We start from the raw sequence: 24749 nt of genomic DNA on the forward strand, positions 1-24749 counted from the left end.
GCAACCAGGAAGTTAGCAAGGCTATCAGGAAGTTAGTGAGGCTATCAGGAAGTTAGTGAGGCTAACAGGAAGTTAGTGAGCCTAACAGGGAGTTAGTGAGACTATCAGGAAGTTTGTGAGGCTAACAGGAAGTTGGTGAGGCTAACAGGAAGTTGGTGAGGCTAACAGGAAGTTGGTGAGGCTAACAGGAAGTTAGTGAGGTCAACGGGAAGTTAGTGAGACATTAGGAAGTTACCTAAGCTACCAGGAAGTTACTGAGGCTAACAGGAAGTTATTTTGAAATATATATGTATTGTTTGAATTCCGGGACTTTAGCGAGGCTACAAGGAAATTAGCTAGACTACCAGGAAGTTAGCGAGAGGCAACCAGGAAGTTAGCAAGGCTATCAGGAAGTTAGTGAGGCTATCAGGAAGTTAGTGAGGCTAACAGGAAGTTAGTGAGCCTAACAGGGAGTTAGTGAGACTATCAGGAAGTTTGTGAGGCTAACAGGAAGTTGGTGAGGCTAACAGGAAGTTGGTGAGGCTAACAGGAAGTTGGTGAGGCTAACAGGAAGTTAGTGAGGTCAACGGGAAGTTAGTGAGACATTAGGAAGTTACCTAAGCTACCAGGAAGTTACTGAGGCTAACAGGAAGTTATTTTGAAATAAACATGTATTATTCTGTGTTCAGTCTTCAAGAAAAGGCTAATAATGTTAACCCAATTAAACCAAAGCTTTACTTCTTAGCTGAAACATCTTGATTTACTCACAAAGGCGCTCCTCGGGTCAGATTGGAGGGCATACTTGCCAACCTTGAGACCTCCGATTTCGGGAGGTGGGGGGGGCGTAGTTGGGGCGGGGGTGTGGTTAAGAGGGGAGGAGTATATTTACAGCCTATTCATATATAAATATATATATTTGTATGAAATACTTGACTTTCAGTGAATTCTAGCTATATATATGTATTTTATTATATATATAAATAAAATAAATAGTTGAATTTCCTACGCCATCCATCAAATACGTGGGCTTCAGGAATCAGAACAGACTCCCTCACTTGCCGTCAGGTGCACAACACCACGTAAATCGTTGGCCAATCAAAAGGCAACCCCATAACGCTATAGCCAACATTCACCAGGAGATGGCAACATATCCTGGTGAATGTGGTTGGGCAGGCAAGCTGTTTATATACCAGGAAAGTGGACGTAAAAACAGGCTGCCCCCCACTCATGTCCGCACGGAGCTGGAGGGGGCGTGGCCTCCAGCTCCGGCTGAATTTCGGGAGATAATTTCTTCCGGGAGGTTTTCGGGTGAGGCGCTGAATTTCGGGAGGGTTGGCAAGTATGTTCGAGGTGCGTCTCCCGGTTGAAGCGCCCCCTTAACAACGGCAATTTCTCGCCACTCTATTATTGTTTACGAAGGATGACCAATCACAACTAATCATACTGCAACCTGAGCGTCTCCTGACGCTAACTGTCGCTAACTGACCCCTCAGGTCCCGTGGTGCTGAGCACGCCGGCCCAGCTGGTGGCGCCGGTGGTGGTGGCCCGCGGCACCCTGTCCATCACCACCACCGAGATATACTTCGAGGTGGACGAAGAGGACCCCGCCTTCAAGAAAGCTGACGCTAAAGTAGGCACCCCCAACTCCGTCCTGTGTCTGTGTTATACTATAACTGTGGTGCGTTCAGGTGCTGGCCTACTCGGAGGGTCTACACGGCAAGTGGATGTTCAGCGAGATCCGGGCGGTCTTCTCCAGGCGCTACCTGCTGCACAACACGGGCCTGGAGGTCTTCATGGCCAACAGAAGTACGACACGCGCGTCCTCCCCCATGTCTGACTGCCATGTTGACTTCTTCCTCCTCCTCTCCGTCAGCCTCCGTCATGTTTAACTTCCCCGACCCGGCCACGGTGAAGAGGGTGGTCTACAGCCTCCCGCGGGTGGGGGTGGGAACCAGCTACGGTCTGCCGCAGGCCAGGTAGGTAGACCGCCTGGGGCTACGACACGGCGTGTTGACCATGTGTTTGGCGTGTGTGGCAGGCGCATCTCCTTGGCCACGCCCCGCCAGCTCTTCAAGTCGTCCAACATGACGCAGCGTTGGCAGCGCAGGGAGATCTCCAACTTTGAGTACCTCATGTTCCTCAACACCATCGCAGGTCGGCGGGTCATGTGACCCAGTGCAATGTGATGCTAGCGCTGGCATGGTTTAGGTTGCTGTGATCGCCTACTATCAAAATGACTTTGAATGTCTTATATAAGTATTATAATGGAGACAACACATGATGTAAGTGTCTATATTAGCCTACTATCAAAATGAGTTTAAAAGCTTTATTTAAATGTTATAATGAAGACAACACATGATGTAAGTGTCTATATTAGCCTACTATCAAAATGACTTTGAATGTCTTATATAAGTATTATAATGGAGACAACACATGATGTAAGTGTCTATATTAGCCTACTATCAAAATGAGTTTAAAAGCTTTATTTAAATGTTATAATGAAGACAACACATGATGCAAGTGTCTATATTAGCCTACTATCAAAATGACTTTGAAAGCCTTGAGTAAGTGTTTGTATTAGCCTACTATCAAGATGAGTTTAAAGTCTAATATAAGTGCTATAATGAGGAGAACACATGATGTAAGTGTCTATATTAGCTATATTAGCCTACTATCAAAATGACTTTAAAAGTCTTATGCAAATGTTGTAATGAAGACAACGCATGATGTGTCTATTTTAGCCTACTATCAAATTGACTTTAAAAGCCTTATATAAGTGTTATAATGAAGACAATGCATGGTGTAAGTGTCTGTATTAGCCTACTATCAAAATGACTTTAAAAGTCTAATATAAATGTTATAATGAATACAACACATGATGTAAGTTTTTTATATTAGCCTATCATTAAAAATTACTTTAAAAGTCTTTTAAAAGTGTTATAATGAAGACAACATGTGATGTGTTTATATTATCCTACTATCAAAATGACTTTAAAAGTCTTATATAAGTGTTTTAATGAAGACAACACATTACGTGTCTATATTAGCTAGAGTAGCCTACTATCAAAATGACTTTAAAAGCCTTATATAAGTGGTATAATGAAGACAACGCATGATGTAAGTGTCTATATTAGCTTTAATAGCCTACTATCCAAAATGACTTTAAAAGTCTTATATAAGTGTTATAATGAAGGCAACACATGATGTAAGTGTCTATATTAGCCTACTATCAAAATGAGTTTAAAAGTCTTATATAAGTGTTTATATTAGCCTACTATCAAAATGACTTTGAACGTCTTATATAAGTGTTATAATGAAGGCAACACATGATGTAAGTGTCTATATTAGTTATACTAGCCTACTATCAAAATTAGTTCAAAAGTCTTATATAAGTGTTTATATTAGCCTACTATCAAAATGACTTTAAAAGTCTTATATAAGTGTCTATATTAGCCTACTATCAAAGTGACTTTAAAAGTCTTATATTAATGTTGTAATGAAGGCAACACATGATGTAAGTGTCTATATTAGCCTACTATCAAAGTGACTTTAAAAGTCTTATATTAATGTTATAATGAAGGCAACACATGATGTGTCTATATTAGCCTACTATCAAAATTACTTTAAATGTCTTATGTAAGTGTTATAATGAAGGCAACACATGATGTAAGTATCTATATTAGTTATATTAACCTACTATCAAAATGAGTTTAAAAGTCTTATATAAGTGTCTATATTAGCCTACTATCAAAATCACTTTGAACGTCTTATATAAGTGTTATAATGAAGACAACACATGATGTAAGTGTCTATATTAGCCTACTATCAAAATGACTTTAAAACCATTAAATAAGTGTTTGTATTAGCCTACTATCAAAATGACTTTAAAAGTCCTATGCAAATATTATAATCAAGGCAACACATGATTTAAGTGTCTTTATTAGCCTACTATCAAAATGACTTTAAAAGTCTTATATAAGTGTTATAATGAAGACAACACATGATGTGTCTATATTAGCCTACTATCAAAATGACTTTAAAAGTCTTATGCAAATGTTATATTGAAGACAACACATGATGTAAGTGTCTATATTAGCTTACTATCAAAATGACTTTAAAAGCCTTATATAAGTGTTATAATGAAGGCAACACATGATGTAAGTGTCTATATTAGCCTACTATCAAAATGAGTTTAAAAGTCTTATATTAATGTTATAATGAAGACAACACATGATGTGTCTATATTAGCCTACTATCAAAATGACTTTGAAAGCCTTGAATAAGTGTCTATATTAGCCTACTATCAAAATGACTTTGAATGTCTTATATAAGTGTTATAATGACAACAACACATGATGTAAGTGTCTATATTAGCCTACTATCAAAATGACTTTAAAAGTCTTATATAAGTGTTATAATGAAGACAACACATGATGTAAGTGTCTATATTAGTTATATTAGCCTACTATCAAAATGACTTTGAATGTCTTATATAAGTGTTATAATGAAGACAACACATGATGTAAGTGTCTATATTAGCCTACTATCAAAATGACTTTAAAAGTCTTATATAAGTGTTATAATGAAGACAACACATGATGTGTCTATATTAGCCTACTATCAAAATGACTTTAAAAGTCTTATACAAATGTTATATTGAAGACAACACATGATGTAAGTGTCTATATTAGCTTACTATCAAAATGACTTTAAAAGCCTTATATAAGTGTTATAATGAAGGCAACACATGATGTAAGTGTCTATATTAGCCTACTATCAAAATGAGTTTAAAAGTCTTATATTAATGTTATAATGAAGACAACACATGATGTGTCTATATTAGCCTACTATCAAAATGACTTTGAAAGCCTTGAATAAGTGTCTATATTAGCCTACTATCAAAATGAGATTAAAAGTCTTATATCAATGTTATATTGAAGACAACACATGATGTAAGTGTCTATTTTAGCCTACTATCAAAATGACTTTAAAAGCCTTATATACGTGTTATAATGAAGACAATGCATGGTGTAAGTTTTTTATATTAGCCTACTATCAAAATTACTTTAAAAGTCTTATAAAAGTGTTATAATGAAGACAACACGTGATGTGTTTATATTAGTCTACTATCAAAATGACTTTAAAAGTCTTATGTGTTATAATGAAGACAACACATGATGTAAGTGTCTATATTAGCCTACTATCAAAATGAGTTTAAAAGTCTTATATAAGTGTCTATATTAGCCTACTATCAAAATGACTTTGAACGTCTTATATAAGTGTTATAATGAAGGCAACACATGATGTAAGTGTCTATATTAGTTATACTAGCCTACTATCAAAATTAGTTTAAAAGTCTTATATAAGTGTTTGTATTAGCCTACTATCAAAATGACTTTAAAAGTCTTATATAAGTGTTTATATTAGCCTACTATCAAAATGACTTTAAACGTCTTATATAAGTGTTATAATGAAGGCAACACATGATGTAAGTGTTTATATTAGTTATATTAGCCTACTATCAAAATGAGTTTAAAAGTCTTATATAAGTGTTTATATTAGCCTACTATCAAAATGAGTTTGAAAGTCTTATATAATTGTTTATATTAGTCTACTATCAAAATGACTTTAAAAGTCTTATATAAGTGTTATAATGAAGACAACACATGATGTAAGTGTTTATATTAGTTATATTAGCCTACTATCAAAATGAGTTTAAAAGTCTTATATAAGTGTTTGTATTAGCCTACTATCAAAATGACTTTGAACGTCTTATATAAGTGTTATAATGAAGGCAACACATGATGTAAGTGTCTATATTAGCCTACTATCAAAGTGACTTTAAAAGTCTTATATTAATGTTGTAATGAAGGCAACACATGATGTAAGTGTCTATATTAGCCTACTATCAAAATTACTTTAAATGTCTTATGTAAGTGTTATAATGAAAGCAACACATGATGTAAGTGTCTATATTAGTTATATTAACCTACTATCAAAATGAGTTTAAAAGTCTTATATAAGTGTCTATATTAGCCTACTATCAAAATCACTTTGAACGTCTTATATAAGTGTTATAATCAAGGCAACACATGATTTAAGTGTCTTTATTAGCCTACTATCAAAATGACTTCAAAAGTCTAATATAAGTGTTATAATGAAAACAACACATAATGTAAGTGCCTGTATTAGCCTACTATCAAAATTACTTTAAAAGTCTTATATTAATGTTATAATGAAGACAACACATGATGTGTCTATATTAGCCTACTATCAAAATGACTTTAAACGTCTTATATAAGTGTTATAATGAAGGCAACACATGATGTAAGTGTCTATATTAGCCTACTATCAAAATTAGTTTAAAAGTCTTATTTAAGTGTTATAATGAAGGCAACACATGATGTAAGTGTCTATATTAGCCTACTATCAAAATGACTTTAAACGTCTTATATAAGTGTTCTAATGACAACAACGCATGATGTAAGTGTCTATATTAGCCTACTATCAAAATTAGTTTAAAAGTCTTATTTAAGTGTTATAATGAAGGCAACACATGATGTAAGTGTCTATATCAGCCTACTATCAAAATTAGTTTAAAAGTCTTATATAAGTGTTATAATGAAGGCAACACATGATGTAAGTGTCTATATTAGCCTACTATCAAAATTAGTTTAAAAGTCTTATTTAAGTGTTATAATGAAGGCAACACATGATGTAAGTGTCTATATTAGCCTACTATCAAAATTAGTTTAAAAGTCTTATTTAAGTGTTATAATGAAGGCAACACATGATGTAAGTGTCTATATTAGCCTACTATAAAAATGACTTTAAACGTCTTATATAAGTGTTCTAATGACAACAACGCATGATGTAAGTGTCTATATTAGCCTACTATCAAAATTAGTTTAAAAGTCTTATTTAAGTGTTATAATGAAGGCAACACATGATGTAAGTGTCTATATTAGCCTACTATCAAAATTAGTTTAAAAGTCTTATTTAAGTGTTATAATGAAGGCAACACATGATGTAAGTGTCTATATTAGCCTACTATCAAAATGACTTTAAAAGTCTTATATAAGTGTTATAATGAATACAACACATGATGTAAGTGTCTATATTAGCCTACTATCAAAATTACTTTGAATGTCTTATATAAGTGTTATAATGAAGGCAACACATGATGTAAGTGTCTATATTAGCCTACTATCAAAATGACTTTAAACGTCTTATATAAGTGTTATAATGAAGACAACACATGATGTAAGTGTCTATATTAGCCTACTATCAAAATTAGTTTAAAAGTCTTATTTAAGTGTTATAATGAAGGCAACACATGATGTAAGTGTCTATATTAGCCTACTATCAAAATTAGTTTAAAAGTCTTATATAAGTGTTTATATTAGCCTACTATCAAAATGACTTTAAACATCTTATATAAGTGTTATAATGAAGACAACACATGATGCAAGTGTCTATATTAGCTATATTAGCCTACTGTCAAAATGAGTTTGAAAGTCTTATATAAGTGTTTATATTAGCCTACTATCAAAATGACTTTAAAAGTCTTATATAATTGTTATAATGACAACAACACATGATGTAAGTGTCTATATTAGCCTACTATCAAAATCACTTTTAAAAATCTTATATAAGTGTTATAATGAAGACAACACATGATGTAAGTGTCTATAATAGCCTACTATCAAAATGACTGTAAAAGTCTTTATAAGTGTTATAATGAAGACAACACATGATGTAAGTGTCTATATTAGCTTACTATCAAAATGAGTTTAAAAGTCTTATATAAGTGTTTGTATTAGCCTACTATCAAAATGACTTTAAACATCTTATATAAGTGTTATAATGAAGACAACACATGATGCAAGTGTCTATATTAGCTATATTAGCCTACTGTCAAAATGAGTTTGAAAGTCTTATATAAGTGTTTATATTAGCCTACTATCAAAATGTCTTTAAAAGCCTTATATAATTGTTGTAATGAAGACAACACATGATGTGTCTATATTAGCCTACTATCAAAATGACTTTAAAAGTCTTATATAAGTGTTATAATGAAGACAACACATGATGTAAGTGTCTATATTAGCCTACTATCAAAATGACTTTAAAAGTCTTATATAATTGTTATAATGACAACAACACATGATGTAAGTGTCTATATTAGCCTACTATCAAAATCACTTTTAAAAATCTTATATAAGTGTTATAATGAAGACAACACATGATGTAAGTGTCTATATTAGCCTACTATCAAAATTACTTTAAAAGTCTTATATAAGTGTTATAATGAAGACAACACATGATGCAAGTGTCTCTATTAGCCTACTATCAAAATGACTTTAAAAGTCTAGTATAAGTGTTATAATGAAGACAACACATGATGTGTCTATATTAGTTGTATTAGCCTACTATCAAAATGACTTTAAAAGTCTTATGCAAATTTTATAATGAAGACAACAACACATGATGTAAGTGTCTATATTAGCCTACTATCAAAATGACTTTAAAAGTCTTATATAAGTATTGTAATGAGGGCAACACATGATGCAAGTGTCTATATTAGCCTACTATCAAAATTACTTTAAAAGTCTTGGGCAAATGTTGTAATGAAAACAACACATGATGTAAGTGTCTATTTTAGCCTACTATCAAAATTACTTTAAAAGTCTTATATAAGTGTTATAATGAAGACAACGCATGATGTAAGTGTCTATATTAGCCTACTATCAAAATGAGTTTAAAAGCCTTAAATGTTTGTATTAGCCTACTATCAAAATGAGTTTAAAGTCTAATATAAGTGTTATAATGAAGACAACACATGATGTGTCTATATTAGCCTACTATCAAAATGACTTTAAGTCTTATATAAGTGTTATAATGAAGACAACACATGATGTAAGTGTCTATATTAGCCTACTATCAAAATTACTTTAAAAGTATTATATAAGTATTGTAATGAGGGCAACACATGATGCAAGTGTCTATATTAGCCTACTATCAAAATTACTTTAAAAGTCTTGGGCAAATGTTGTAATGAAAACAACACATGATGTAAGTGTCTATTTTAGCCTACTATCAAAATTACTTTAAAAGTCTTATATAAGTGTTATAATGAAGACAACGCATGATGTAAGTGTCTATATTAGCCTACTATCAAAATGAGTTTAAAAGCCTTAAATGTTTGTATTAGCCTACTATCAAAATGAGTTTAAAGTCTAATATAAGTGTTATAATGAAGACAACACATGATGTGTCTATATTAGCCTACTATCAAAATGACTTTAAGTCTTATATAAGTGTTATAATGAAGACAACACATGATGTAAGTGTCTATATTAGCCTACTATCAAAATTACTTTAAAAGTATTATATAAGTATTGTAATGAGGGCAACACATGATGCAAGTGTCTATATTAGCCTACTATCAAAATTACTTTAAAAGTCTTGGGCAAATGTTGTAATGAAAACAACACATGATGTAAGTGTCTATTTTAGCCTACTATCAAAATTACTTTAAAAGTCTTATATAAGTGTTATAATGAAGACAACGCATGATGTAAGTGTCTATATTAGCCTACTATCAAAATGAGTTTAAAAGCCTTAAATGTTTGTATTAGCCTACTATCAAAATGAGTTTAAAGTCTAATATAAGTGTTATAATGAAGACAACACATGATGTGTCTATATTAGCCTACTATCAAAATGACTTTAAGTCTTATATAAGTGTTATAATGAAGACAACACATGATGTAAGTGTCTGTATTAGCCTACTATCAAAATGACTTTAAAAGTCTTATGCAAATATGATAATGAAGACAACACATGATGTAAGTGTCTATATTAGCCTACTATCAAAATGACTTCAAAAGTCTTATATAAGTGTTATAATGAAGACAACACATGATGCAAGTGTTTATATTAGCCTACTATCAAAATGACTTTAAAAGCCTTATATAAGTGTTATAATGAAGGCAACACATGATGTAAGTGTCTATATTAGTTACATTAGCCTACTATCAAAATGACTTCAAAAGTCTTATATAAGTGTTATAATGAAGACAACACATGATGCAAGTGTTTATATTAGCCTACTATCAAAATGACTTTAAAAGCCTTATATAAGTGTTATAATGAAGACAACACATGATGTAAGTGTCTGTATTAGCCTACTATCAAAATGACTTTAAAAGTCTTATGCAAATATGATAATGAAGACAACACATGATGTAAGTGTCTATATTAGCCTACTATCAAAATGACTTCAAAAGTCTTATATAAGTGTTATAATGAAGACAACACATGATGCAAGTGTTTATATTAGCCTACTATCAAAATGACTTTAAAAGCCTTATATAAGTGTTATAATGAAGGCAACACATGATGTAAGTGTTTATATTAGTTACATTAGCCTACTATCAAAATGACTGTGTCGCAGGCTGCCGCAAATCTTCGTTGGCAAAAATGTTGAAATTTTTACATTTATTCAACACATTTTTACAACATTAGTAAAACTTCCCAGAAGGTGAGATAACTCCTAGAAATGACTGTCTTAGAATGGCCAAAGGTATAGATGTGTGTGTCCAAGTTAAAGGCTTCTTCTAATGGATTTATCACAATCTTTGCTAGCTGGGTAACGTTTGCTGTGGTCTGGAACAACAAAATGCAGCTAATATTACTTACAGATAATGTGTCATGAGATATATAAATTAAATGCAGAGGACAGGAGTAAAGGAAATTAAATATACCAACAAACGAGGCATCATGATGCAATATGTACATGCAGCTAGCCTAAATAGCATGTTAGCATGGATTAGCTTGCAGTCATGCACTGACCAAAAATGCCTGATTCACACTCCACACAAGTCAATAACATCAACAAAGCTCACCTTTGGGCATTCACGCACAGTATAAAACGTTTGGTGGACAAAATGAGACAGAGAAGGAGAGGCTTAAAACACGTCAGTCTGTGGCAGCGTCGGAGGAAGTTGCACATGTAAACAAACTGTTGCGTCAAATACGATGAGTTCAAAGACCGTGGAAATTAGTAGGACAAAACAGCGCTCGCCAAATACTCTGAAGCATAAACACAAACAAAATAAACAGTGGGCTTTCTGAAAATTAGGAAGGTTTGTGACATGTTTGTACTCTTATAGAAACCATATTCAAACAAAAATATATATATTTTTCCATTTTCATACGTTTTTGAAAAAGCTTCTGGGAGCCACTAGGGCGGCGCTAAAGTTGCTGACCCCCGCTACTGGATTTTCCTAATTTTAAAAAACTGAATTAAGAAAGTTGTTAAAAAGGAAGCTTTGTAATGTTATTTCTATGAAAATTTATAACCATGACTGGGTGATAAAACGTGATCAATATGTATCGCGATAGGCAAGTAATCAATATCGATAAAAATGTGTTCAATAAAATGTTTGTAGGTCATAAAAAATAACAATAATTGTCGATATCAACCAATATAAAACACGTTTATATCGTGTTCCAGTTTTCTGCTCTGGCTGGACTATTAATCGATATCGAATCGACTTCTAGGTTTTAATCTGTGCGATAAATAACCGCAAGAGGCGGAGGTTTTTCAGTTTTTTTTTTCTACCCCCTCACCAGGATTTGAGTGACTGACATGTCCGCTAATTGGAATTGTTGAGCCTCGCGTCCTTTGCCTCCTGGCCAATTAAAAGTATTAAAAGAAACAGTAAATTTGTGTGTGCTGCAGTGGAAAAATATGAATACAAAGCCAAATGTCCCATTGTGGGAATATTTCAGCTTCAAGTTGGATGGGCATTATGAGCCCATCAACACGGACGAACAACAAAAAGACAACCCAAATGGAAAAAAATGCACTCTAAGATGTTTTATATTTATTTACGGATGCAAAAAAGTGCTCGCAGAACAGTTTCAGCCTCGATAAATCACAATAAAGATGCAAAACCGTGCTCGGTGAACAGTTTCAGGCTCGATAAATCACAATAAAGATGCAAAACCCTGCTCGCTGAACAGTTTCAGGCTCGACAAATCACAATAAAGATGCAAAACCGTGCTCGCTGAACAGTTTCAGGCTCGACAAATCACAATAAAGATGCAAAACCGTGCTCGCTGAACAGTTTCAGGCTCGACAAATCACAATAAAGATGCAAAACCGTGCTCGCTGAACAGTTTTGGGCTCGATAAATCACAATAAAGATGCAAAACAGTGCTGGCAGAACAGTTTCGGACTCGATAAATCCCATTAGAGATGCAAACTTGTGCTCGCAGAACAGTTTCAGGCTTGATAAATCACAATAAAGATGCAAAACAGTGCTCGCAGAACAGTTTCAGGCTTGATAAATCACGATACAATGCAAAACACTGCTGGCAGAACAGTTTCAAGCTCCATAAATCACAATAAAGTTGCAAAACAGTGCTGGCAAAAGAGTTTCAGGCTCGATGAATCACAATAAAGATGCAAAACAGTGCTCGCAGAACAGTTTCAGGCTTGATAAATCACGATACAATGCAAAACACTGCTGGCAGAACAGTTTCAAGCTCCATAAATCACAATAAAGTTGCAAAACAGTGCTGGCAGAAGAGTTTCAGGCTCGATGAATCACAATAAAGATGCAAAACACTGCTCGCAGAACAGTTTCAGGCTTGATAAATCACGATACTATGCAAAACACTGCTGGCAGAACAGTTTCAAGCTCGATAAATCACAATAAAGTTACAAAACAGTGCTTGCAGAACAGTTTCAGGCTGGATAAATCACAATGAAGATACAAAACACTGCTGGCGGAATAGTTTCAGGCTCGATAAATCACAATAAAGATGCAAAAACTGCTCACCGAACAGTTTCAGGCTCGTTAAATCACAACGAAGATGCAAAACAATGTTGGCAGAACAGTTTCAGGCTTGATAAATCACAATGAAGATGCAAAAGAGTGCTGGCAGAACAGTTGCAGGCTTGATAAATCACAATGAAGATACAAAACAATGCTGGCAGAATATTTCAGGCTCGATAAATCACAATAAAGATGCAAAAACTGCTCACAGAACAGTTTCAGGCTCGTTAAATCACAACGAAGATGCAAAACAATGTTGGCAGAACAGTTTCAGGCTTGATAAATCACAATGAAGATGCAAAAGAGTGCTTGCAGAACAGTTGCAGGCTTGATGAATCAGAGTAAAGATGCAAAACAGAGCTTGCAGAACAGTTGCAGGCTTGATAAATCACAATAACGATGCAAATTAGTGCTGGCAGAAGAATTTCAAGCTCCATAAATCACAATAAAGTTGCAAAACAGTGCTGATAGAAAAGTTTCAGTCTCGATAAATCACAATAAAGGTGCAAAACAGTGCTTGCAGAACAGTTGCAGGCTTGATAAATCACAATAAAGTTGCAAAACAGTGCTTGCGGAACAGTTTCAGACTCGATAAATCACAATAAAGATGCAAAACAGTGTTTGCGGAACAGTTTCAGACTTGCTAAATCACATTGCATGTGCTAAATAATGATATTTGTCCTCCCAGTATAGTGGGTGTTGTTGATATCAGCATACATTCTGCATATTCATGAAGATCAGAGTGTTTATACATGGGGCCGGCCCTGCTAACGCGTAGCTAGCGCGTAGCTTGACTCTGCAACATCCATAGCATCGAGTCAAAAGATTTACCGTGGACATGTTTTATCTCTGGTCCTGCAGGGAGGACCTACAACGATCTGAACCAGTACCCCATCTTCCCCTGGGTCCTGACCAACTACGACTCGGAGGAGCTGGACCTCACATTGCCCGGAAACTTCCGAGACCTTTCCAAGGTTTGTTTGAGCGTTACGACGCTGTGAGTAACAGTTGTCCCGTTAGGACATGTTTTCACGTAATCTTGCCAAATAGTGTGCAACTTCAATTGTGCTCGGAATGGCATTTACTTATATGGCCAAATGCAAACAACCTTCCCTAGTCATGGTGGAAAAAAATACAAAAACCAACACAAAAAGTCATCAGATAACAAACAATGCGCCATAAACAATTCAAAATGACATCCATTTAAATCTATTACAAATCATTAAGGGAAAAATGCAAAACTCTGTCCACACTTATCATGTTTGGCACATTTTAGCGGCTCGATATTTCTGATTGATTACTAAACTTTAAGGAGGTCGTCACAGAAGTAACTCACATGCTTAATATTGTTAATTATACATTATAATTTTTATATGATATGATCATTCATACACATGTATGTATATATGTATATGGATTTTATTTATATTTTATTTCATTTCCCCTGAAGAGCAGGAAACCTGCGAAACAGGCTTGTAGGGATGATATAGCCTATGTGTTTATTCCTGACCTAACGTATATTCCGCTCTACCCCGGTATTGAACACGGTATAACGGATAAACCACAGAAACCTTGTCTATATATATGTATATATGTATTTATGCTGTATAGATATGTATGTATACATATATATATATATATACATATGTATATACATATAAAAGTACTGTATGTATGTTTATATATATGTATGTTTCTATGTATATTTATATATATGTATGTTTATATATGTGTGTATATATATGCATGTAAATATATATACTGTATGTATGTATATATGTATGCTTATATACTGTATATGCATGTATAGCTATGTAAATATACATACAGTGTATATGTGTGTAAATATATATACTGTATATATGTGTGTGTGTATATATATATATACTTATGTATGTATATATATACATATGTATGTATATATATATATGTATATATTTACATATATATACATATGTATGTATATATATATATGTATACATATACATATATATGTATGTGTATATACATATGTATGTATATACATACATATGTATATATATATATATATATACATATGTATGTATATGTATGCATGTATGTGTATATATGTATGTTTATATATATATGTATATATACATACAGTATATATGTATACTGTATGTATGTATACATATATGTTTATATGTATGTATATATAAGCGCTTTAGCTTGGTTGGTAGAGCGGCCGTGCCAGCAACTTGAGGGTTGCAGGTTCGATTCCCGCTTCCACCATCTTAGTCACTGCCGTTGTGTCCTTGGGCAAGACACTTTACCCACCTGCTCCCAGTGTCACCCACACTGGTTTAAATGTAACTTAGATATTGGGTTTCACTATGTAAAGCGCTTTGAGTCACTGGAGAAAAGCGCTATATAAATATAATTCACATTTACCCACAATTCACATATATACATAAAGTATATATGTATATGTATGTAAATATATGCACTGTATGTATATATTTATATACACTATGTATATATATATGTATATATATATATATATATATGTGTGTGTATATATATGTATATATGTGTGTGTATATATATATATATATGTATGTATGTGTGTGTACATGTGTATATATATATATATATATACGTATGTATACTGTATGTATATATATATATATATATATATGTGTATATATATATATATATATGTATGTATGTATGTATGTATGTATATATATATACTGTATGTATATGTATGTATGTATACACTTTTTTAGCCCAATGCGACCCCCAGGTGAAAATGTTTGGACACCCCTGTTCTAAAGCTTCACAGTCTGCCTGTGAAGTGTTTCCATCCTCTCTCGCTCACGTTGGACCCTCTCTTGGTTCCCGCAGCCAATCGGAGCTCTGAATCCCAAGCGAGCCGCCTTCTACGCCGAGCGCTACGAGACGTGGGACGACGACAGCACGCCGCCCGACCACTACACCACCCTCTACTCCACCGCGCACTCCACCCTCATGTGGATGCTCAGAATAGTGAGAGTCGGGGTTTGAACGTGGAACTCGCTCGGGCCACTGTGCTCATTGTGTGTGTGTGTGTGTGTGTGTGTGTGTATGCGTGCAGGAGCCCTTCACCACCTTCTTTCTCAACGCCAACGGCGGAAAGTTCGACCATCCGGACCGGTCCTTCTCTGGCATCGGGCGCTCATGGAGGAACTGCCAGAGGGACACGGCCGACGTCAAGGTAACTCACTCTGAAATGCTGTACCTAATGAAGTGTCCTCGTGAATGTAGCTACTATGTCAAGTGAAGCAAGTTTCTCCATAAGAAACAATGTCGATATGATTAATTGGTTCCAGCCTCTGCAAAAGTCCATACTTTAGCGAAGGTTTGTCCACTTTGATCAAATTATAAAGTGAAATACTTCATGTCAAACATACTGAGGAGTTAATGAATTAATGATCTCTTAGTCAAAGACAAGTGCACACGCACAGAAGTCCTTTTGCCGCCCTCACAAATGATCAGAAATCACAACAATCCTTAACTTTAACAACATTTCAGTTGATGTAGATGCCCATATCGCCTGTTCAAAATTACTTTACAAAAGAGAAGTGTAAGATACTTCTCTTGTTGTCTTATTTGAATGTGACTTTATTAAATGTATTTATATTATCATTTTGTGCAGCCGGGCCGGAGCAGGAGGGGATAAAAAGAGGAAAAAAAGGAAGACAGAGGGGGAAATTGTGGGGATAAGAGGGGGATTAGACAGAGAGACAAAAACAACAACAGCAAATACAACAACAACAACAATAGAACAACACCAGCACATACATAATATGTACAAATATGATCGTAAAAGTGATAGCAAATAAGCAGTTAGTGAAATAAATAATATAGTAATGACAATGAGCATTTTTACACTAAAACTGGAGCAATACAAATACCAATAGAAAAAGCGCTACTGATCATGAACAAAACCAATAGATTACCTCTATTATCGACAATAAAGAATAAAGATAATTCCAGAATTATCCTAGTAAATGTGTCTAAAAACATCTAAATCGCTGGCACTGCAATAGCCTTTTTTTTTTTTACTTTTTTTTTTTTCTAGTCCTTCACTCACCTGGGGGGCGGCATAGCTCGGTTGGTAGAGTGGCCGTGCCAGCAACTTGAGGGTTGCAGGTTCGATTCCCGTATCCGCCATCCTAGTCACTGCCATTGTGTCCTTGGGCAAGACACTTTACCCACCTGCTCCCAGTGCCACCCACACTGGTTTAAATGTAACTTAGATATTGGCTTTCACTATGTAAAGCGCTTTGAGTCACTAGAGAAAAGCGCTATATAAATATAATTCACTTCACTTCACTTCACTCTAAATTTCCTCATCCAGAAATCTTTCATCCTCGCTCAAATTAATGGGGGAATCGTCGCTTTCTCGGTCCGAATCGCTCTCGCTGCTGGTAGCCATGATTGTAAACAATGTTCAGATGTGAGGGGCTCCACAACCCGTGACGTCACGCGCACATCGTCTGCTACTTCCGGTACAGGCGAGGCTTTTTTTATTAGCGACCAAAAGTTGCGACGTTCTCTACTAAATCCTTTCAGCAAAAATACGGCAATAGCGCGAAATGGACAAGTATGACACATAAAATGGACCTGCTATCCCCGTTTGAACAAGAAAATCTCATTACAGTAGGCCTTTAAAGTCATATCCAACAATTGTGACAACAACTTTTTACTCTCAACTGAGTTCCGCGTTTTACAATTTCCAAATTTTTTCAAAAAAAGGTTGAAAAACACTCTTCTAAAATCTCTAATACCATCGGTAAAGAAAAAAAAAAAACAGGAGCTTTTGTTAGCCTGACCACGAGCTCAAAATGTTAGCCAGGTGAGGTCTTCTTATGCTCTGGCGGAGTGAGACGGTGCCCTGTGTCTTGCAGGAGCTCACCCCGGAGTTCTACTACCTGCCCGAGATGTTCGTCAACAGCAACGAGTACGAGCTGGGCGTGCGCGACGACGGCCTTCCTGTCTGCGACGTGGAGCTCCCCGTGTGGGCCAAGAAACCCGAGGACTTTGTGCGCATCAACCGCATGGTGAGGCGGCGGCTGTTGGCCATTGTGCTGTGGGGGGGCGTGGCTTCACACTGACCCCGCCCATCCCGTCCAGGCGCTGGAGAGCGAGTTCGTGTCGTGTCAGCTCCACCAGTGGATCGACCTGATCTTCGGCTACAAGCAGCGAGGGCCCGAGGCCGTGCGGGCGCTCAACGTCTTCAACTTCCTGTCCTACGAGGGCGCCGTCAACCTGGACGCCCTGGAGGCGCCGCAGAGAGAGGTGGGTCGCCACGGCAACGGCTCCCACGCCGATGCTGACGGCTGTGTTTTGCGGCGGCAGGCGATGGAGGCGCAGATTCAGACGTGCGGGCAGATCCCCTCGCAGCTCCTCATCGAGCCACACCCACCTCGCTCCTCCGCCATGCACCTGGTGAGACGCCTCCGTATCAGCGTGTTCTTCTAGAACTGGGTTTCTTAACCATAGGGTCGGGGCCGCCAAAAAGTATCTGTTTCTCAGCTGTGGGCTGTACTCGGTTGTAGTGCACTTTTCCACCACTTGGGGCAGCAATGACAATCTCAAACAAACAGGAAAAGTCTGGAGTCTTTTCAATGTTGTTTACTTCCTCTTTTCATTCCTGTTTACTTTCTGTTTTACTTATTGTTTATTTCTTGTTTCGATTATTGTTTACCTCCTGTTTTGGTTCTTCTTTACATCCTGTGTTCACACTTGTGAACTTACTGTTTTCATTCCTGTTTACATCCATTTTTCATTCCTGTTCATGTCCTGTTTTTGTTTCTGTTTACTTTCTGCTTACTTCCGCTTTACTTTCCATTTACTTCCTATTTGTAATCCTGTTTACTTCCTGTTTTGATTTCTAGTTACTTCTTGTTTTCATTCCTGTTTGTCCTGTTTGAATCCTATTTACATCCTGTTTGCTTCTTGTTTTCATTCCCATTTGCATCATGTTTACTTCCAGCTTTCATTCCTGTTTACATCCATTTTCATTCCTGTTTTCGTTTGTTTACTTTCTGGTTACTTCCACTTTACTTTCCACGTACTTCCTGTGTTTAATCCTGTTTACTTCATGTTTACCTCCATGTTTTGATTCGTAGTTACTTCGTTTTCATACCTGTTTGTCCTGTTTGAATCCTATTTACTTCCAGTTTTCATTCCTGTTTATGTCCAGTTTACATCCTGTTAACTTCTTGTTTTCAATTCTGTTTGCATTATGTTTTCATTCATGTTTACTTCCTGTTTCCATTCCTGTTTACTTCATGTTTACTTATTGTTTTCATTCCTGTTTACATCCGGTTTTCATTCTTGTTTACTTCTTGCTTGTTTACGGTTTACTTTCCATTTACTTTTTGTTTTTAATCCTATTTACTTTGTGTTTTGATTCCTAGCTACTTCCTGTTTTCATCCCTGTTTACATTATATTTTCATTCATGTTTACTTCCACTTTCATTCCTGTTTGTATCCATTTTTCCTTTCTGTTCACGTCCTGTTTTCGTTTGTTTACATTCTGGTTACTTCCGCTTTACTTTCCATGTACTTCCTGTTTTTAATCCTGTTTTGATTTCTAGTTACTTCTTGTTTTCATTCCTGTTTGTCCTGTTTGAATCCTATTTACTTCCAGTTTTCATTCCTGTTTACATCCTGTTTGCTTCTTGTTTTCATCCCTGTTTGCATCATGTTTTCATTCATGTTTACTTCCAGCTTTCATTCCTGTTTACATCCATTTTCATTCCTGTTCACGTCCTGTTTTCGTTTGTTTGCTTTCTGGTTACTTCCGCTTTACTTTCTATGTACTTCCTATGTTTAATCCTGTTTACTTCCTGTTTTAATCCTGTTTACCTCCATGTTTTGATTCGTATTTACTTCGTTTTCATTCCTGTTTGTCCTGTTTGAATCCTATTTACTTCCAGTTTTCATTCCTGTTTATGTCCAGTTTACATCCTGTTAACTTCTTGTTTTCAATTCCGTTTGCATTATGTTTTCATTCATGTTTACTTCCTGTTTCCATTCCTGTTTACTTCATGTTTACTTATTGTTTTCATTCCTGTTTACATCCGGTTTTCATTCTTGTTTACTTCTTGCTTGTTTACGGTTTACTTTCCATTTACTTTTTGTTTTTAATCCTATTTACTTTGTGTTTTGATTCCTAGCTACTTCCTGTTTTCATCCCTGTTTACATTATATTTTCATTCATGTTTACTTCCAGTTTCATTCCTGTTTACATCCATTTTTCATTCCTGTTCATGTCCTGTTTTCGTTTCTGTTTACTTTCTGCTTACTTCCGCTTTACTTTCCATGTACTTCCTGTTTTTAATCCTGTTTTGATTTCTAGTTACTTCTTGTTTTCATTCCTGTTTGTCCTGTTTGAATCCTATTTACTTCCAGTTTTCGTTCCTGTTTACATCCTGTTTGCTTCTTGTTTTCATTCCTGTTTGCATCATGTTTTCATTCATGTTTACTTCCAGCTTTCATTCCTGTTTACATCCAGCTTTCATTCCTGTTTACATCCATTTCCATTCCTGTTCACGTCCGGTTTTCATTTGTTTACTTTCTGGTTACTTCCGCTTTACTTTCCATGTACTTCCTGTGTTTAATCCTGTTTACTTCCTGTTTTAATCCTGTTTACCTCCATGTTTTGATTCGTAGTTACTTCGTTTTCATTCCTGTTTGTCCTGTTTGAATCCTATTTACTTCCAGTTTTCATTCCTGTTTATGTCCAGTTTACATCCTGTTTACTTCTTGTTTTCAATTCTGTTTGCATTATGTTTTCATTCATGTTTACTTCCTGTTTCCATTCTTGTTTACTTCATGTTTACTTATTGTTTTCATTCCTGTTTACATCCGGTTTTCATTCTTGTTTACTTCTTGCTTGTTTACGGTTTACTTTCCATTTACTTTTTGTTTTTAATCCTATTTACTTTGTGTTTTGATTCCTAGTTACTTCCTGTTTTCATCCCTGTTTATGTCCTTTTTACTTCCGGTTATCATCCCTTTTTACATTATATTTTCATTCATGTTTACTTCCAGTTTCATTCCTGTTTAGATCCATTTTTCATTCCTGTTCATGTCCTGTTTTCGTTTCTGTTTACTTTCTGCTTACTTCCGCTTTACTTTCCATGTACTTCCTGTTTTTAATCCTGTTTTGATTTCTAGTTACTTCTTGTTTTCATTCCTGTTTGTCCTGTTTGAATCCTATTTACTTCCAGTTTTCATTCCTGTTTACATCCTGTTTACTTCTTGTTTTCATTCATGTTTACTTACAGCTTTCATTCCTGTTTACATCCATTTTCATTCCTGTTCACGTCCTGTTTTTGTTTGTTTACTTTCTGGTTACTTCCGCTTTACTTTCCATGTACTCCCGGTGTTTAATCCTGTTTACTTCCTGTTTTAATCCTGTTTACCTCCATGTTTTGATTCGTAGTTACTTCGTTTTCATACCTGTTTGTCCTGTTTGAATCCTATTTACTTCCAGTTTTCATTCCTGTTTATGTCCAGTTTATATCCTGTTAACTTCTTGTTTTCAATTCTGTTTGCATTATGTTTTCATTCATGTTTACTTCCTGTTTCCATTCCTGTTTACTTCATGTTTACTTATTGTTTTCATTCCTGTTTACATCCGGTTTTCATTCTTGTTTACTTCTTTCTTGTTTACGGTTTACTTTCCATTTACTTTTTGTTTTTAATCCTATTTACTTTGTGTTTTGATTCCTAGTTACTTCCTGTTTTCATCCCCTGTTTATGTCCTTTTTACTTCCGGTTATCATTATATTTTCATTCATGTTTACTTCAAGTTTCATTCCTGTTTTGATCCATTTTTCATTCCTGTTCACATCCTGGTTTTGTTTCTGTTTACTTTCTGCTTACTTCCGGTTTACTTTCCCTGTACTTCCTGTTTTTAATCCTGTTTGCTTCCTGTTTTGATTTGTAGGTACGTCTTGTTTTCATTCCTGTTTGTCTTGTTTGAATCCTATTTACTTCCAGTTTTCATTCCTGTTTATGTCCTGTTTACATCCTGTTTACTTCTTGTTTTCATTCCTGTTTGGATTATGTTTCATTTATGGTTACTTCCAGTTTCCATTCCTGTTTACTTCTTGTTTTCATTCCTGTTTACATTATGTTTTCATTCTGTTTGCTTACAGTTTCCATTCCTGTTTACATCCTGCTAACTTCTTGTTTTCATTCCTGTTTGCATTATGTTTTCATTCATGTTTACTTCTTGCTTGCTTCCGGTTTACTTTCTATTTACTTCTTGTTTTTAATCCTATTTACTTCCTGTTTTGATTCCTAGTTAGTTCCTGTTTTATCCCTCTTTATGTCCTTTTTACTACCTGTTTACTTCCGATTTTCGTTCCTTTACATTATATTTTCATTCCTGTTTACATTCATTTTTCATTCCTGTTCACGTCCCGTTTTCGTTTCTGTTTACCCCTTGCTTACTTCCGGTTTACTTTCGATTTACTTCCTGTTTTGATTGTTTACCTCCTGTTTTGATTACTGGTTACTTCCTGTTTTCATTCCTGTTTACGTCCTGTTTACTTCCTGTTTTCGTTCCTGTGTACAGTATGTTTTCATTCTTGTTTACTTCCAGTTTTCATTCTTGTTTACTTCCTATTTTCATTCCTGTTTATATCCATTTTTCATTCCTGTTAACATCCTGTTTTCATTATATTTTCATTCAGGTTTACTTCCAGTTTTCATTCCTGTTTACATTCTGTATTCATTCCTGTTCACTTCTTGCTTGCTTCCGGTTTACTTTCTATTTACTTCTTGTTTTTAATCCTATTCACTTCCTGTTTTGATTCCTAGTTACTTCCTGTTTTATCCCTGTTTATGTCCTGTTTACTACCTGTTTACTTCCGATTTTCGTTCCCTTTTACATTATATTTTCATTCCTGTTTACATTCATTTTTCATTCCTGTTCACGTCCCGTTTTTCGTTTCTGTTTACTCCTTGCTTACTTCCGGTTTACTTTCCATTTACTTTCTGTTTTTAATCCTATTCACTTCTTGTTTTGATGATTGGTTACCTCCTGTTTTGATTACTGGTGACTTCCTGTTTTCATTCCTGTTTATGTCCTGTTTACTTCCTGTTTTCGTTCCTGTTTACAGTATGTTTTCATTCATGTTTACTTCCAGTTTTCATTCTTGTTTACTTCCTATCTTCATTCCTGTTTATACCCATTTTCCATTCCTGTTTTCATTTGTGTTTACTCCTTGTCTACTTCCTGTTTTCATTGTTGTTTACTTCCTGTTTTTGTTCCTGTGAACATTGTTTTCCTTCATGTTTGCTTCCGGTTTTCATTCCTGTTTACATCCATTTTTAATTTCTGTTAGCGTCCTCTTTACAGTTTTCTTTATTTTAGATTTCATTGTTGTTTACTTCCTGATTTGATTCCCGGTTACTTCCTGTCTTCATTCCTGTTTTCAGCAAACAGTAAAAGGTCTGCAGCTAAAGTCACAGCAAAGTCTCTTAAGCGCAAAAATGATGACCACAGTGGGGAAGATGTACCTTTATTGTATTGACAGTTGAAGAAAAATACATGTTTATTATTAATTCAATTAGTATGTAAATGTATTTTTCATCAGTCCCTTATTTTGCAGTAGATTTAATATGATTTATTTTAGGGTTTTTATAATATAAGTAGGTTAGAATTGGTTATTGAATATGATTTAAATCAATAGTAACATTTCTAATTTTGGAGTGTACGTTTATGCTGCTGTGGAAGCAAGAACCTTCCGGATTTTGAGGGGTTAAAACTTAATTTCTGATTGTTTTGCTGTGTCGGCGCTTTTGAACGGCGGTCTGGATCAGTTTTTGCCTCATTCCCGTGAGAATCCTGCGCGTGACCGAAGCATTGATTAGCGGGACGTCGGTCGTTTTCATCCGGGACAAGCTGCAGTGCGTTTAAAAACACCTAACCAGGTGGCACCTGCGTGCAGATAATATCGTATCATCTCTTTCTTTTTTTTCCCTGACTTACTGGGTGTCTTCACATCCAGACCCACTGTAGCCTTTTCCCCCCCCCCCACCCGTACCATTTAGTGACTCCGCCTCCTTTCTCAGAGGCCCCGCCTCCCTCAGTGTGTGTACCTGCAGTGACCCTTTTCTCCCACTAATCGACCTTTTCCCTTCCTCCTTCCCTTCCTTGTTTCCTTGTCCCACTGGTTCTGTCTCTTCCTCTTCCTCTTCCTGTCTCTCTGTCTGTCTCACCAGTGTTTCCTTCCCCAGAGTCCTCTGATGTTTAAGGATCAGATGCAACAGGACGTCATCATGGTGCTCAAGTTCCCCTCCAACTCGCCCGTCACGCACGTGGCCGCCAACACGCTGCCGCACCTCAGCATCCCCGCCGCCGTCACCGTCACCTGCAGCCGCCTCTTCGCCGTCAACCGCTGGCACAACACCGTCGGTCAGTGTGTGTGTGTGTGTGTGTATGTGTGTGTGTTCTTGTATTCCCAGCCTTCTTGAGACATGAAGAAAGAAAAGTATCTTCCATAGTGATGACATCATTGTCCCAATAACATTGCATCTAATAGACAATGTCTCAATAGCACCCCTGCTGGTGACATCTGTCAAAATGAGGGTGGTCCCAAAAAGGACTAGACTTTAAAAGTGCTCCCCTTCTGGTCAACATATGAAATAACAAGTGTGTGTAAGAAATTGAAATGCGCCTCCTCTGGCCAAAATAAATATAAATAAATAAAAATATATATAGAGACATACTGTAATAACTTGAAGTAAATAATGAAGATTCAAAACCAATTACAAACCAAAAAATGAACTAAAAGCAGTCTTTTTCTCAAAATGTGTGGACTTTTTTCCTTTAAATTGGGAACAATTTCTCATGTTCTTTCTGTTTTTGTAATATTGCAATATTTTCAC

The 24749-nt window shown here is 35.5% G+C and overlaps 1 protein-coding gene across 2 annotated transcripts in view; it reads left to right on the forward strand.

Annotated features, from left to right (window-relative positions):
• The window catches only part of LOC133550770 (neurobeachin-like), an 84726-nt gene that overhangs the window by 34338 nt on the left and 25639 nt on the right, over positions 1-24749 (forward strand). For both annotated transcript variants that reach the window (XM_061896791.1, XM_061896792.1), the window contains exons 11-21: positions 1473-1609; positions 1668-1785; positions 1853-1955; positions 2018-2133; positions 13692-13804; positions 15699-15839; positions 15928-16047; positions 17744-17896; positions 17970-18134; positions 18195-18284; positions 24084-24276. In XM_061896791.1, the coding sequence (XP_061752775.1) occupies positions 1473-1609; positions 1668-1785; positions 1853-1955; positions 2018-2133; positions 13692-13804; positions 15699-15839; positions 15928-16047; positions 17744-17896; positions 17970-18134; positions 18195-18284; positions 24084-24276 (1449 nt within the window). The remainder of the gene's footprint in view (positions 1-1472; positions 1610-1667; positions 1786-1852; positions 1956-2017; positions 2134-13691; positions 13805-15698; positions 15840-15927; positions 16048-17743; positions 17897-17969; positions 18135-18194; positions 18285-24083; positions 24277-24749) is intronic.

The sequence above is a fragment of the Nerophis ophidion genome, linkage group LG04 (genome assembly GCF_033978795.1).
Source record: "Nerophis ophidion isolate RoL-2023_Sa linkage group LG04, RoL_Noph_v1.0, whole genome shotgun sequence".
Lineage (NCBI taxonomy): Eukaryota > Metazoa > Chordata > Actinopteri > Syngnathiformes > Syngnathidae > Nerophis > Nerophis ophidion.